At 45.8% G+C, this 16,749-nt stretch overlaps 1 protein-coding gene across 2 annotated transcripts in view; it reads left to right on the top strand.

Annotated features, from left to right (window-relative positions):
* The window catches only part of LOC115643864, a 48,753-nt gene extending 33,790 nt beyond the window's left edge, over positions 1-14,963 (top strand). Inside the window, exons 15-20 of one of the 2 annotated variants that reach the window (XM_030547865.1) lie at positions 412-504; positions 1,039-1,228; positions 6,046-6,156; positions 6,692-6,781; positions 10,068-10,181; positions 14,703-14,963. In XM_030547865.1, coding sequence (XP_030403725.1) covers positions 412-504; positions 1,039-1,228; positions 6,046-6,156; positions 6,692-6,781; positions 10,068-10,181; positions 14,703-14,732 — 628 coding nt within the window. In that variant the 3' untranslated portion in view covers positions 14,733-14,963. Of the gene's footprint in view, positions 1-411; positions 505-1,038; positions 1,229-6,045; positions 6,157-6,691; positions 6,782-8,493; positions 8,818-10,067; positions 10,182-14,702 lie in introns of those variants that run through there. The other variant, XM_030547866.1, reaches the window with a different exon arrangement.
* Positions 14,964-16,749: the final 1,786 nt, after the last annotated feature.

The following is a 16,749-nucleotide window of genomic DNA, read 5'->3' as shown; positions in this document are numbered from 1 at the left end:
TGCCTGGCAACTAACGATGCTGCCTGTATGGCTGACTCTGCCCAGTGACTTGTGATGGTATCTCTGTCCCTCTCCTCCAGCCAACGGGAGCTGCGGGCTGCAGTTGGGAGGTTCTCAGGCCACAGATGGCCCACGGGCCGGGACTTTGACATTACATCATTGTACGACAACATTGCATTCTCTTATCACAATTCAACAACATCACAAGAGGTGGCAGCAGCATCACAACATTGCAAGGCCATAAATACATCTGGGACAATAACTGTCCTGTGAGCTGGGCTTGCGGAATAGATGGGTGAGAAGTTGGGACTGTCTCATAACTTGATTCTGGACTGGATGGCTAATCCTAGTCTTGCCTTGTGCTTCATTGGTTGGTTGGTGATATTTATTTTGGCCGTGAATCGATTTCAGGGAGCTTCCCAAAATGGTCAGCGCAGAAGAGTTTCATCAGAAGGAAGAAGAATGTGAAAAGCTGAAGGAACAGAAAAGAGTCTTGGAGCAAAAGTAGGAGATTTGTAAATATTTCCTCCAGAGCTTATCTTTCTACAAAGAGTCTGATCCTTCTCCCAACACTGTAACCCCTCCATGCCACCTTGGCAGCCAAAGTGTCCCCTCCCCAGATTCTCAGTCTCCATGAGCCATGTGTACTACTGGCTGCAGTGAGATGGGCAACTATGGCAGCTCTGTGTCTGTCCCAGTATCCAAGTGCAGATGAAAGAGGCAAGCTCTCAAGACAAAACCCAAGTGCTGTTTAGACCATGCTAGCTGCCACTTGTGGAATATCGCTGTGATGGTGATACTTTTACAGACAGAATCTGGCACACCCGGATGCTTACTAGTCAGGGGGATATGAGTTTGGGATTGGGAACTGCAGAGTGGAAGTTGTGTGCTTGTGAATTACATGGCAATTATTAAAGTATTTCAGGCTTATTATTAGCCATCACTTTATGAATTAAAAGCCAATTAGCCTTGGTGTGTGTCCTTTGTATTTAGCACTTACATTTTAAAATGAACTTTTTCACCTCCTTCTGGCCCTAGATTGGACCTTGTCTTGGCCAGTGCAATGGGAAGCCATAAGTTCTCTGAGAACTTGAATGACCCCTGTCGATTATCAGCTGTGTTGGAGATGTACGACAGGCTCAGGATACATGAATGGGAGAAAGCCAAATGTGCTGCAAGTGTCTCCACCTTTCCAATGACGTATGAAAAAGGTAGCACCATAATTAAGGTTTGTTCCTATTCATATCCTAGAACTCAAATGTATAAAGTCTGGAAAAAATAATAGCACTGTAGTAAACTAGATGTGACCTAAGCACATCTTGATGACAACTGGCCGAGGACATAGGGGTACGGGGATCCCCTGGGTTCATCAAAAGAACATCATGTATGATCTGTAATGAAAGCCTGTGTCACACGTAACATCATAACCAGTGTAAAAGGAATGTATGGAGGATATGTGAGGAGTTAAATGTATCCACTGAAAATTAGGTTCTGTGGGACTGGTAGTTGAAGGCAGGTCACTCAGAGGCAGTGCACCATGAGATAAACTCTCCCGACAAGAGGAGAAAGATACTTATCTCTCTGGTGGGCCGTTATGTGTCTTACAGTAAAATTCTATTCCCATACTGAGTCAAATGTTCATTAAGAGTTTGCAGAAACTTCAGAAGGAAATTAACTGAAAGGGATAAACAGCCAAGGGAGCCCTGTTTTCAGATGAAGATCAGAGGTCTGGCTTGGTATATCTAGAGGGTGCAGAGAGATGTTCTGGCATCCTTCAATCAGTGAAGACAACCAGCGGGCTTGATCTTATGAAAGGGGATCTCACCCATCCTGGTTGAAAATGTTGGGGAAAGGACTTGAAGTAAGCTATCCTGTAAGAAAGTGGTTCTAAACCAGGGGCATGTGTACTCCTGGGGGTACACAGAGATCTTCCGGGCGTACATCAACTCACCTAGATATTTGCCTAACTTAATGGCAGGTTACATAAAAAGCACTGGCAAAGTCGCTAAAATTTCATACAGACAATGACTTGTTTATACTGCTCTGTATACTATATGCTGAAATGTAAGCACAATATTTACATTCTGCTTGATTTATTTTATAACTATATACAGTAAAAATGAGAAAGGAAGCAATTTTTCAGTGACAGTGTGCTGTGACATTTTTGTATTTTTATGTCTGATTTTGTAAGCAAGTTGTTTTTAAGTGCAGTGAAACTGGGGTATGTTAGACAAATCAGACTCCTGAAAGGGGTACTGCAGTCTGGAAAGGTTGATAACCACTGCTGTAAGAGATGGGAATATTTTGTGACTTTAGTTTAGGCTCTAGCAAGCACGATATGGTTTTGTTTTCTATGTAACTGTTTCCAATATTCTTACTTACTACCATTTGAATCTTTGCCCTTTAACAAAAAATGTATTATTCTTTCACTATCAATATCTCTAAGCGCTGTGTGTTAAATGGAGTGGTGATCCTGAATTGAATCTAGTAAGGTGGTGTGTACTTTTCCTCTGGCAACAGAGAATCTGAGAATTCTTCTTCAAGATGCGTCCCTATGGTTGCTCCACTTTAGGTGTATTTGCACCCCTGCACCTCTAATCAGAGACTTTAGGTAGCAGTGTCCATTTGGCCTTTATATATACACTCACCCTCCCACATGGTCTGCCTTGAGTCTAACTAGCACTGCATAGGCAAACCACCATCAGTTCCTTCTCGATCACCTTCGGCCTCAAACAGAATGTGTAGCAGTCCATTAACTTTCTTTATATTGGTAGCAGATAGTTAGAGTTCATAGTGATTTGTAGAGTTTCCTTTTCTTTTGCTAGACTAGAGATAGAAACTACCCCACTGGCAAATATCTCCTTCTCCTCACCAGATGAGGTAGTAATGCCCCATCCTCCATCACTGGCCAATGACTGTAAGCTCTTCCAACACTTCACTAAGAGGGTGGTGGATGCACTACAAATTCCTCTTGAGGAGGTGAAAGACTTCTACTATAAATGGTTAGACATACTGCACACTCCCTTCTCTTCAAGAATCACCCTCCCAATCAACAAGGTGCTTATGTACCCTGCCAAGGTCATCTGGCAGACATCAGACTCCATTGCGCCAACATGCAAAAGGTCTGACAAAAAGTATTACATGTCCCCTAAGGAAGCAGACTTCCTCTTCATGCATCCTCAGCTTAATTCTATAGTTGTGGATGTGGTTAATGCATGGGAAAGCAACATCATACCAAGTCATCATACCAAGTCGACCAAGGGTGTTTTCCAAGATGATTTCCATTGTAGTGGCACACCTATGAACATGAGATATTGTCATCCACCCATACCTGGATGACTTCCTTCTTTAGGCTCATTCCTTCCAAGATTCCCTGCAAGCCACTCAGATGATTATGCACATGTTTGTGCAGCTGGGTCTACAACTTCAACACCCAGAAATCAATCTTGACCTCACTGCAAAGTCTGCAGTTCACTGAGGCCAAAGTCGACACAGTGCAAGCAAGAGCATTCCTCCCACTGCACAGATCCAACACCCTTAGGAGTCTCATAGAGACAGTCCAGGCCAGCCTCCAAATGCTAGCCAGAAATTTCTCCAACTTCTCGGGCACATGGTGGAATGCACTTTTATGACTCCACACACTTGGTTGTTCATGAGATGTTTGCAGATGTGGCTCAGATCTGTCTACTCTCGGAACAAGGACGGGCTGAACAAGCTGCTATCGATGCCCTCCAGGGTCAAATACTCCCCGGACTGGTGGAAAGAACCACACAAGGTCCATGCAGACATTCCAGTCGCAGAACCCACATTAACAGTGATTCTAAGAACAGACACATCTCTAATAGGCTGGGGAGCCCACCTAATGACTGCAAAGTCCAGGGCAAGTGCGGGGAGGGATAACTCAGTGGTTTGAGCATTGGCCTGCTAAACTCAGGGCTGTGAGCTGAATCCTTGAGGGGGGCATTTAGGTATCTAGGGCAAAAATCTGTCTGGGGATTGGTCCTGCTTTGAGCAGGGGGTTGGACTAGACGACCTCCTGAGGTCCCTTCCAACCCTGATATTCTAAGTGGTTTCCCATGGAAGCAGTTTGTCATATCAATCTTTTACTATTAAGAGCTGTCAGAAATGCCAGTGACACTTTCTCCCATTCATCAGGGTTACTCACACAAAAGTCCTTACGGACAGTATAATCTGCATGTTTTACATAAATCACCAAGGATGCACCAGATGCATGGAAATGCTGAAACTTTTAGAACTGGTGCATCTACCACAATGTGCTCCTTTCAGCCACTTACCTACCAGGGATATAAAATGTGACAGCTGACAATCTCAGTCAGAATTTCTCACACAATCACAAAAGGGAAATAAATGAATGCAGCAGTGCTCCACAACATATTCATCCTATGGAGCACTCTGACAATAGATCTGTTTGCTACTTACCAGAACAAGAAATGTGCCTACTACTGTTCCAACTTTGGACTAGGGAAACAATTCCTGGGGGATGCTCTCATCTTCTCACAGGGCAGGGAACTATTGTAGACCTTTCTCCTGTTCCCTCTGATGTCCAACGTCCTGTTAAAGTTATGGCGAGAAAAAGCAAAAGTTATACTGATTACTCCCTCCTGGCCAAGACAAGTTTCATACCCATACCTTGCACAGTTGGCAGTATGTCCTCTGATTCCTCTTCGGCCCATTCCCCACCTGCTCTCCCAAAAGGACAGGTGGATTCTTCATCCCAACTTACAGATCTTTTAGCTCCAGGGTTGGCATCTTCTTGGTTCCAACACTTAGAGAGTGAATGCTCTGAGGAGGTGAAAGAGGTGTTACTATATAATAGGAAATTCGGGACTCATCCTCGTTACTTTCAAAAAGGGAAACAATTCCAAATTTGATGTGATTCCAAACCCAACATCTTCCTCCTTCCCTTTGATCCTAGACTATATGCTAGACCTCAGAAGGTGTGGGCTCTCTCTTAGCTCTTAGCAAAGTATATCTAACAGCCTTCCACCATCCAGTGGACGGATGTTCAGTATTTGCCCAACCAATGACATGCCTTAAAGGCATGGGAAACCGCTTCCCACATGTCAGACCACCCACTCCAACCTGGGACCTCAATCTAGTTTTGAGAACCTTGACTAGACCACCTTTCAAGCCTATGGCCACTTGCTCTGTGTTACACCTATCCATGATGATGGCATTTCTAGTAGCCATTACCTCAGGGCCGGGAGGCCACACCCCCAAATTCCTCCCAAGGTAGTTTCCTCCTTTCATATGAACCAGCTAATTCATCTTCCCGTATTTTTTTCCAAAACCACATCGTGCCAACAGGGAGGCAACACTACATATGCTGGATGTTAGGAGAGCCCTGGCATTGTATTTGGACTGAACTAAGGACTTGAGGAAGTCTCCCAAACTCTTTCTTTCATTAGAGGAAAGATCCAAGGGCTCCGCAATACCAGCTCAAAGACTCTCCAAATAGGTCTCCAGTTGCATTAACCACTGTTACTATGCACATAACCCGCTGCCTCCATCAGAGATCCACACAAACACCACAAGATCTGTTTCCACTGCAGTTGCATTTGTTAAAGATGTCCTCATCTCAGAAAAGTGTAGAGTGGCAAGCTGGGTCTCTGCCCATACTTTCACAGATCACTATGTGACCACCCGGGACTCTGCCTCTGATGCCATCTTCGGCTCTACCATACTATTGTCAGTAGCAGACCCCACTCCGAAGCCTCCCTGAACGGGTGGTTCATGCACCACCCCTGTTGACGACTCAGTTGTTAGCTCTTATTTTCCAGCCAGTAGGAGGCACCCACACTGGCACTCAGTTGATTAACCTCCACAGATTACTGCGATAGCTTCAATCCCTGCTGGCTGAAGCATTTTTGCACGTGGATTCAAGGTGCATTTCTACTGATTGAGGGATGTTACAGTCGAATGACCTCTCTACTGAAGATGAGATTTAAGTTTTGTACGTATTGCACCATGACTCTTGATCCTCATCAATATTTACAATGATCTGTTGCTATCTTTGCACCGCAGGCTGTGTTTTCCATATGTGAAGAAGATCTGTCACAAAGACTGGAGCAAATTTTTGAACACCTTGAGATTCCAGTTTCGAAGAAAACCACAAGCCTCTTTGACAGCCAACAGGTATTTAACATTATAGTGCATTAGGACTTGGGTACCAGAGGGAAGCTGGGTAACCTGCTTAGATCTGCCACCTCTCTACAGTCTTATTCACACAAGGGAAATATCTCAAGTGTCCCACAGTTGCTAAACCTGGTTCCGCACCACCAGTGTGAGCGAAGCTGGAAGCCCTAACGTAGACAGGCAGCTACAATGGAAATAACCTGAGCTAAACTGTGAGCTGTGCAGGACAGGCAGAGCAGAGGGGAGAACTGTGATTCCTTTATGATTGTAATTGGTATGATGGGAGAACGGCTGAGTCCTATGTAGTGTGGTAGGTCACATGACTGAGACACTAATTCTGTCATTGACTGACTGTCTGGAATGCACTTACAAGAGTTAGAAACCTCCTTCCAACCCCATGTCCCAGTCTAGGCATTTGCCCGAACCCTGGGAGGTGGAAGTTTCCAAATCACTGTTGGGCCAATAACCAGGAAGTGGATTATTCCCATTTCATATTGGCTAAGGCAGGCTGTTTTGTTGTTTGTTTGGTTTGTAGCTGCCCCCTGGGCTGCCAAGTGAGATAAAGAATCACCTTAAACATCTCTATTTTAACTATGGAGAAGACTTTTACCAAGCCAAGAGTAGGGTGAGTAAATACTAAGCCTGGGAAGGGGGTTCCATTTCCAAAAATGTCTGTGAAACTCACGGTATTGAAAGACACCCCACTGAGTTCTGTGCTGTATCGTCCACATCTACCAGGGGGCTGGGATTCACCAAACTCCAAGAATTTTCCTGTCCAGCCCCTCCCTTTTACTCCTCTTTCTGCCCCCCTCAAAGCAGACATTGTGGAAACCCCTCTGGATGTTCCTCCCTTCACAGCCTGCTGATACCATTCCTTACATCAGTCAGAAGTGGCTCACAGAGTGTCTATGGGTATGTCTACATCTACAATTTTGCAGCGCTGGTTGTTACAGCTGTATTAGTACAGCTGTATAGGGCCAGCGCTGCAGAGTGGCCACACTTACAGCAACCAGCGCTGCAAGTGGTGTTAGATGTGGCCACACTGCAGCGCTGTTGGGCGGCTTCAAGGGGGGTTCGGGGAACGCGAGAGCAAACCGCGGGGAAGCAGGTCTCCTCCCCCGAGTTGCTCCACTGTTCCCCGAACCCCCCTGCAAGCAGATCTCCTTCCCCGCGGTTTGCTCTTGCGTTCCCCGAACCTCCGTGCAAGCAGGTCTCCTTCCCCGCGGTTTGCTCTCGCGTTCCCCGAACCCCCCTGCAAACCGCAGGGAAGGAGACCTGCTTGCACAGGGGTTCGGGGAACGCGAGAGCACACCACGGGGAAGGAGACCTGCTTGCACGGGGGTTCGGGGAACGCGAGAGCAAACCGCGGGGAAGGAGATCTGCTTGCACGGGGGTTCGGGGAACGCGAGAGCAAACCGCGGGGGAGGAGACCTGCTTCCCCGCGGTTTGCTCTCGCGTTCCCCGAACCCCCCTGCATACCGCGGGGAAGGAGACCCACTTGCGAGGGGATTCAGAGAACACCGGAGCAAACCGCAAGGAAGGAGACCTGCTTGATTACCAGAGAGGTATCCTCAGGTATGCTGGGATACCTGCTTATTCCACGGAGGTCAAGAAAAGCGCTGGTAAGTGTCTACACTTGATTACCAGCGCTGGATCATCAGCGCTGGATCCTCTACACCCGAGACAAAACGGGAGTACGGCCAGCGCTGCAAACAGGGAGTTGCAGCGCTGGTGATGCCCTGCAGATGTGTACACCTCCTAAGTTGCAGCGCTGTAACCCCCTCACCAGCGCTGCAACTTTGTGATGTAGACAAGCCCTATATCTGGTTTTCATGTTTTGTCATGAGAGGTGGACGTAGACAATCTTGTGTTATGTGGAAATGGGAAAACAGTAAATGGGTGGAACCCAAGTTTCAATAACCATATTCCAACTCTACAAGACCAGACTCTGTTCTGTTTCTTGTGGTAAAAGTATATGAGCTGCAATGGCGCTGCTGCATCACTTTGCAGCTCTTCTTTCTCCTGTTGCCTGCAAAGCTCTGTTTGGAGAGATGGGGATATGGGGATCAAAGGCAGCCAATGGCTACTGGAATTATGTCAGATCTCTGGCATGCTGAACCCAAGAACCTCTCCAGACGAGAGATAAGAGAAAATAAAGGATCCTCAGACATGCCTTTCCTACTACCATCAATTCTGGGCTAGGAATTCACTTGCTGATATTAGTCCATATTTAGAAGCGGCAAAGTGAGACGAAGGGTGGTGATAGAGTCTGCTTTACAATTATCATAACAACATCACAGAGTGCCTACAATAATCACTGTCCTCGCTTTATTTCAGCCTGCTCTTGCTCCTGATCAACAGAGGTTTCAGCCACTTGTAAAGTTCACAGCAAAGTGCTACAAAATTTACTGTTTGTTGCTTCTTCAGAACCCGCCCATTAAAGTTATGCGGCCTACAAACGGAAAAATCTCAACAGCTTACATAGAGCATGTGGACAATAAAGTGATAGAAAGCTCTATTCCAATAAAGTTTCTGTGGCCAGTGCTGATCTGTGGGAACCAGCTAGTTAGAAAGGGTGTAATCTATGATTAAAAGTAATGGCTATTTGGAGTCAAATTAAACCCCTGTGTTGAAAAGCAGTAAAAAGCAAGTAAACCTGCAGCCTGGTGGTATGTGTCTTTTTTTTTTAATCCAGCAAATTCCTGGGTTTTAGCTCTTGTAATTTAGCTTTGGAGGGGGAGAAGACAGGAGAGTGTAGGATTTACTAATAGGGTATTATATGTCTCCAGATATCTCATGGAAAACATTTTTCTTAGAAATACTTTTGCTGCTGCCTGTCTCAAACTGTAGGAACTTATTATCCCTGATTACTTCCAAGTGTCATTTGTGTGAAAACAGAATCTCCATTTTTAATTTATCGGCTGCTTACTCTCCACAGTTGGGAGTCACAGTCCACTGCATGTGACATTGTCACAATATAGCTCCACAACAAATAGGATCATGCCTTCTGCTGGAGAATAAGCAGCAGGAGGGGAAAAAGATGAGGTGTTAAGGAGCAAGTATCCTGTTTGCATGAAAATCTGCTTAGTAATCAAGAATTAGGAAAGGGAAATGCAGGACATGGTAATATCAATCTTGAGTTCCAGGACTCACTAGACTCACCAGCATCACAGAGATCAAAGGCTGAGTATACATAAGTGACCAGTTGTAGATGTCAAAGGATGATTGGAGCCCAGTAGGAATGCAGCCTCACCTCCTATCGACCCATTAGAACCTAGCTGCTTCTCTTGAAGTGCTAGGTTTAACTAATCCTTCCACCATCTGTAACATTTGGTCCCCATTCCTGCCTCTCTTCTTCATCCCTAGGTTAGATAGGCTGGGCCAGGAGCAGAGTGCTGCTGCAAAGTTGCTATTATAAAAGCACAAACAATGCTTTCAAGCCCACAGGCAGAAATCAAAAGTAACAAGGAGTTTCTGTAAAAGTTGTATTTTTTTACTAATAGGGGGCACACAGAGAGGAAAAATGGAGGTGGAGGATGAGTGAGAGAGAGAGAGAGAGAGAGAGAGAGTGTGTATGTGTGTGTATGTGTTTGTTTGTGTGTGTGTCAGAGAGAGAGAGAATCTCACTAGCCCAGCCTCACCTCCTTGATCCAAAAGGGTAATATCCCACCAATGCTCTGGAGACCCTGCCAATATACCCTAGGGTCTTCCTAATCCCCAAATTGTGCCATCAGTTTAGCTCTGTGTTTGTGAGTAAGAACTGACCATTGTTAAGCAGCATTTGTACCAGAGTGATGTCAGGTCAAGTTCAATGTGTGCTGTGGTTTTAAAATAATTACATCTAAATTATTCAATCATTTCAACCTTATTAAGAACAAAATTTTGATTAATTCTAGGTCTTCCCTCCACAGCAATCAGCACCACTCATTTGTCCCCTAAGAACCTGGACAGTGTCTGAGTTTACAAGAGGAAAATATATAATAGTTTGTACTCTTACTGCAGTGGATGGAGACCTAAGCCATGAGGTAAGTGGGGAAGTGGGATACCAGATGGAAACACAAGGAGGGTGCAACAGGAGAGGCCTTCTGATTCATGCTGAGAAAGTAGGGCAATCGACTAGTTATCATAGAATATCAGAGTTGGAAGGGACATCAGGAGATCATCTAGTCCAACCCCCTGCTCAAAGCAGGACCAATCCCCACTAAATCATCCCAGCCAGAGCTTTGTCAAGCCTGACCTAAAAAACCCCTAAGGAAAGAGATTCCACCACCTCCCTAGGTAACCCATTCCAGTGCTTCACCACTCTCCTAGTGAAAAAGTTTTTCCTACTATCCAATCTAAACCTCCCCCACTGCAACTTGAGCCCATTATTCCTTGTTCTATCATCTGGTACCACTAAGAACAGTCTAGATCCATTCTTTTTGGAACCCTCTTTCAGGTGGTTGAAATAGGAGGAGGGATAGCTTGGTGGTTTGAGCATTGGCCTGCTAAACCCAGGGTTGTGAGTTCAATCCCTGAGGGGGCCATTTGGGGTTTAGTCCTGCTTTGAGCAGGGGGTTGGACTAGATGATTTCTTGAGGTCCTTTCTAACCCTAATCTATAAAAAATCCCCCCTCCTTTTTCTCTTCTGCAGACTAAATAATCCCAGTTCCCTCAACCTCTCCTCATAAATCATGTGCTCCAGTCCCCTAATCATTTTTGTTGCCCTCCGCTGGACAATATCCAATTTTTCCACATCCTTGTAGTGTGGGGCCCAAAACTGGACACAGTACTCCAGATGAGGCCTCACCAATGCCAAATAGAGGGGAATGATCACATCCCTCGATCTGCTGGCAATGCTCCTACTTATTTAGCCCAAAATGCCATTAGCCTTCTTGGCAACAAAGGCACACTGTTGACTGATATCCAGCTTCTTGTCTACTATAACTCCTAGGTCCTTTTTCCGCAGAACTGCTGCCTAGCCACTCGGTCCCTAGTCTGTAGCAGTGCATGGGATTCTTCCATCCTAAGTGCAGGACTCTGCACTTATCCTTGTTGAACCTCATCCGATTTCTTTTGGCCCAATCCTCTAATTTATCTAGGTCTCTCTATATCCTATCCCTACCCTCCAGTGTATCTACCACTCCTCCCAGTTTAGTGTCATCTGCAAACTTGCTCCGGGTGCAATCCACGCCATCCTCCAGATCATTAATGAAGATATTGAACAAAACAGCCCCAGGACCAACCCTTGGAACACTCTGCTTGATACCGGCTGCCAACTACACATGGAGCCATTGATCACTACCCGTTGAGCCCAATGATCTAGCCAGCTTTCTATTCGCCTTATAGTCCATTCAGCCAGCCCATACTTCTTTAACTTGCTGGCAACAATACTGTGGAAGACCATATCAAAAGCTTTGCTAAAGTCAAGGAATAACACGTCCGCTGCTTTCCCCTCATCCACAAAGCCAGTTATCTCATCATAGAAGGCAATTAGGATAGTGAGGCATGACTTGCCCTTGGTGAATCCATGCTAACTGTTCCTGAGGACCTGCTCCATGATTTATCTTAGGTGCCTGTACATGAACGCAAGAAGCCTGGGAAACAAGCAGGAAGAATTGGAAGTCCTGACACAGTCAAGGAACTATGATGTGGTTGGAATAACAGAGACTTGGAGGATAACTCACATGACTGGAGCATCATGGAGGGTATAAATTGTTCGGGAGGGACAGGCAGGGGAGAAAAGGTGGAGGAGTTGCACTGTTTGTAAGAGAGCAGCATGATTGCTCAGAGCTCCAGTATGAAACTGGAGAAAAGCCTGCTGAGAGTCTTTGGGTTAAGTTTAGAGGCTAGAGCAACACAGGTGATGTCATGGTGGGCGTCCACTATAGGCCACCAGACCAGGAGCAGGAGGTAGACTAGGCTTTCTTCAGACAACTAACAGAAGTTTCCAGATCACAGGCCCTGGTTCTCATAGGGGACTTCAATCACCCTGACATCTGTTGGGAGAGCAATACAGCAGTGCATAGACAATCCAGAATATTTTTGGAGAGTGTTGGGGACAACTTCCTGGTGCAAGTGCTGGAGGAACCAACTAGGGGCTGTGGGCCTCTTGAGCTGCTTCTCAAAAGCAGGGAAGAATTGATAGGGGACATAGAAGTGGGTGGCAGCCTGGGCAGCAGTGACCATGAGATGGTCGAGTTCAGGATCCTGATAAAAGGAAGAAAGGAGAGCAGCAGAATAGGGACTCTGGACTTCAGAAATGCAGACTTCGACTCCCTCAGGAACTGACGGGTAAGATCCCCTGGGAGGCTAATAGGAGGGGGAAAGGAGTCCAGGAGAGCTGGCTGTATTTAAAGAAGCCTTACTGAGGGTGCAGGAACAAACTATCCCGGTGTGCAGAAAGAATAGCAAATATGGCAGGCGACCAGCTTGGCTTAACAGAGAAATCTTCAGTGAGCTTAAACACAAAAAGGAAGCTTACAAGAGGTGTAAACTTGGACAGATGACTAGGGAAGAGTATAAAAATATTGCTCAAGCATCCAGGGGTGTAATCAGGAAGACCAAAGCACAACTGGAGTTGCAACTAGCAGGGGATGTGAAGGGTAACAAGAAGGGTTTCTACAGGTATGTTAGCAACAAGAAGAAAGTCAGAGAAAGTGTGGGAGCCTTATTGAATGGGGGAGGTGACCTAGTGACAGATGATGTGGAAAAAGCTGACGTACTCAATGCATTTTTGCCTCCGTCTTCACAGACAAGGTCAGCTCCCAGACTGCTGCACTGGGCAGCACAGTATGGGGAGGAGGTGAGCAGCCCTCAGTGGTGAAAGAACAGGTTAGGGACTATTTAGAAAAGCTGCACATACACAAGTTCATGGGACCGGATGCAATGAATCTGAGGGTGCTGAGGGTGTTGGCTGATGTCATTGCAAAGCCATTAGCCATTATCTTTGAAAACTCATGGCAATCGGGGGAAGTTCTGGACAATTGTAAAAAGGCAAATACAGTGTCCATATTTTAAAAAGGGAAGAAGGAGAATCCAGGGAACTACAGACTGGTCAGACTCACCTCAGTCCCTGGAAAAATCAAGGAGCAGGTCCTCAAGGAATCCATTTTGAAGCACTTAGAGGAGAGGAAGATGATCAGGAACAGTCAACATGGATTCAACAAGGGCAAGTCATGCCTGACCAAGCTGATTGCCCTCTATGATGAGATAACTGGCTCTGTGGATATGGGGAAAGCTGTGGACATAATATACTTTGACTTTAGCAAAGCTTTTGATACAGTCTCCCACAGTATTCTTCTAGCAAGTTAAAGAAGTATGGATTTGATGAATGGACTATAAGGTGGATAGAAAGCTGGCTAGATCATCGGGCTCAGTGGGTATTGATCAATAGCTCTATGTCTAGTTGGCAGCTGGTATCAAGCGGCATGCCCCAGGGGTCAGTCCTGGAGCCGGTTTTGTTCAACATCTTCATTAATGATCTGGATGATGGGATGGATTGTACCCTCAGCAAGTTCGCGGATGACACTAAGCTGTGGGGGGGAGGTAGGTATGCTGGAGAGTAGGGATAGGGTCCAGAGTGACCTAGACAAATTAGAGGATTGGGCCAAAAGAAATCAGATGAGGTTCAACAAGGACAAGTGCAGAGTCCTGCACTTGGGATGGAAGAATCTCAGGCACTGCTACAAGCTGGGGACCAACTGGCTAAGAGGCAATTCTGCGGATAAGGACCTGGGGGTTACAATGGATGAGAAGCTGGATATGAGTCAACAGTGTGCCCTTGTTTCCAGAAAGGCTAACGGCATATTGGGTTGCATTGGTAGGAGCATTGCCAGCAAATAGAGGAAAGTGATTATTCCCCTCTATTGGGCACTGGTGAGGCCACATCTGGAGCATTGCGTCCAGTTTTGGGGCCCCCCACTACAGAAAGGATGTGGACAAATTGGAGAGAGTCTGTTGGGATATGTAAGGGTTAAGTAGAGACCTGGGAAACCACTGGTTTGCTGGTATGGTATTAGTGAGTAAAGTCACAGGCAGGCACCATTTCTTCACTTGATAGATAAGTGTCATCCATTGCCCTCCCCTCCAGCTTGTGGGGGATAGATAATCTCGCAGGTGCATAAAGAGTATGGGGATCTAAAATATACTTTTTATGTAAAGCAATATTATTTCTCCCTCCCTTCCTTTCCCAGCTACATAAAAGAGCCCTTATTCATGGCCCCTTCCTCCCTCCCCTGAGAATTGCTGACCAGGGAGATGTGTGGCAACAAATTGTTGCAAAGAAATGTATTTTCAAGGTAAAAATGCCTGTGTGATCTGCGTAATGCTGTGCACAATCAATAGAGGTGAGTTTACTAACAGAATGGGTGTTTTTATTACGTAATAAGGGGTTTTGAAGTGTTGTAACGGATGTAGGCATGTACATGCTAACTTAAACAAAACGAGTGTACTGTGACTAATTCAGTGCTTACTTGACAATTGGGTCAAGGGGAACAAGTATCGCAATAAAGAAGACCGTACTCAAATCCGTCTCTGGGTCAACCTGCTCCTTTTTCTTCTAACAGAGTCCAGTGGAGGGCAATGAAAATGATTAAGGAGCTGGAGCACATTACTTATGAGGAGAGGCTCCCAGCTAAGGTATGAAACTGGAGGGGCTGAAGGTGCCTCCCCCTGCCCTCCCTAAATGGAGCCCTTGGCATTAACTCTCCAAGTCCTATATCTATTGTATTTTCTTGCACAGAAAGCTGGTGTTCCTGGGGCTATATAAATCTACACTAGTGTACTGTTGATGTATCTGAGCTGTAATAAAAACACTTGTTTTATTTCAGTGGGACATGACTAACGAAAGTCCCCTGGTGTCCTCGATATCAGTGTTATTCACTGGTTAAAACAGAAATGCTTTAGGTGCTCAGATACTACAGTGATTAGGGCAGTATAAGGGCTTGTCTACACAGGGGATTAGTTTGTACTGAGTTGATGCACTACATACACTGGCTAATAGTGTATCCATGGGACAGCTGTGTCCTTTTTCAGTTTGGATCAGTGTGCACACATGGTGGGGGCTTGGTGTTCATTAAGCATGTGGCATTTCAGGTGTGTATCCTGGAAGGGTTGGACCCCTCTTCCAAGGTACCACCTGATGTACTGGGGTCCTACTGAGCCCGTTCATTCAGCCAACCTGGGCTCCTTTACCCAGTCCAGCTGTGCCAGGCCCTCAAGCCTCCTCTAGCACACACACTGAGCTGCAAAGGCACACACGCACTGAGATCAGCTCTGTGTGCGAAGACTCAGCTTGGGGATTGCCCAGCACTCAAGTACACACCTCCTTTGGGTGCAAACCCAAAATTATATTGTTTTGCACTGCCCAGAAAACTGTACAGTGTATGCTCATGAAATTCACTCCCTCCCTCAGTGTGGAGGAAGATATGCACAGTTCCCCCAGTTATGAATTGCACAAACTGGGGTTTAGAAAACAAAACAAGTTTATTAACTACAAAGGATAAATGTTAAGTGATTATAAGGAATACTAAACAGATCAAAGCAGAGTACTGAGCAAATAAAACAAAACACACAAACTAAGCTTAATACACTAAAATAACTGGTTAATAGTAAGAAATTCTCACCCTAAGTGTAGTTTTAGGCAGGTTGCAAAGTTTCTTGGAGGTAAACTGCACTGCTTGCAGCTTAGATCTCCTGGTATTCCTTTCACAGGATAGACCTTTTTCGCCTGAGCCCCATCCCCATCCCTCTCCCCCTCCTTAGTTCCTTTGTTTCTTCAGGTGTTTTCAGCGTCTTCCTTCTTGGGCAGGGAGAAAGTAGAGAAGAACCAAGATTAACTCACTTTCCAGCCTTAAATAGGATTTACATATGGTGGGAATCCTTTGTTTCAATCCCATCCCTCTCCTTCCAATGGAGAAATACCAGAAGTCCAAGATGAATCCAGTACCAGGTGACTTGATCACATGACCCTGCAGAGTCAAAGCAGCATCCCAGGAAACTTCTCAGGAAGGAGGGAAATTAGCATCTTCAAAGTCCTATTGTTCTCCCTAATGACCCATTCCAGGCTGATTGCATTCTGTATAGTGTGCGTTCCCCAGGTGTAAACACAGTTGTAAATATTACATTGTCAATATTCCTAACTTCAGATCAGAAATGATACATGCATACAAATAGGATAATCATATTGAGTAAATTATAACTTTTCCAATAATACCTCACATGACCCATCTTGCAGTCAGGGCCAGCTCCAGGGTTTTTGCCACCCCAAGTGGCGGCTGGGGGGGAGACAAAAAGTGTTCAGCGGCAGCTCCACTGCGCCGCTTCTTCGGCAGCAATTCAGCGGCAGATCCTTCCCTCCGAGAGGGACCGAGGGACCCGCTGCTGAAGAGCCTGACATGCCGCCCCTTCCTCTTGGCCGCCCCAAGCACCTGCTTGCTGAGCTGGTGCCTGGAGCTGGCCCTGCTTGCAGTAGTAGTGAAGTAGTGCAGTAGTATCATAACAATATTTCTACAAAGAATATGGAGAGTAGTGTCACATATCTCAGAATCCTTACTTGGCTGCTGAGCTGTGCACATGCTGGGATTTTTCTTGCAGTGCGTTGTGGGAAACATA

The sequence above is a fragment of the Gopherus evgoodei genome, chromosome 1 (assembly GCF_007399415.2).
Source record: "Gopherus evgoodei ecotype Sinaloan lineage chromosome 1, rGopEvg1_v1.p, whole genome shotgun sequence".
NCBI classification, from domain to species: Eukaryota; Metazoa; Chordata; order Testudines; family Testudinidae; genus Gopherus; species Gopherus evgoodei.
The sequence above is the reverse complement of the archived record's forward strand: the minus strand, read 5'-3'. Positions and strand labels throughout refer to the sequence as shown.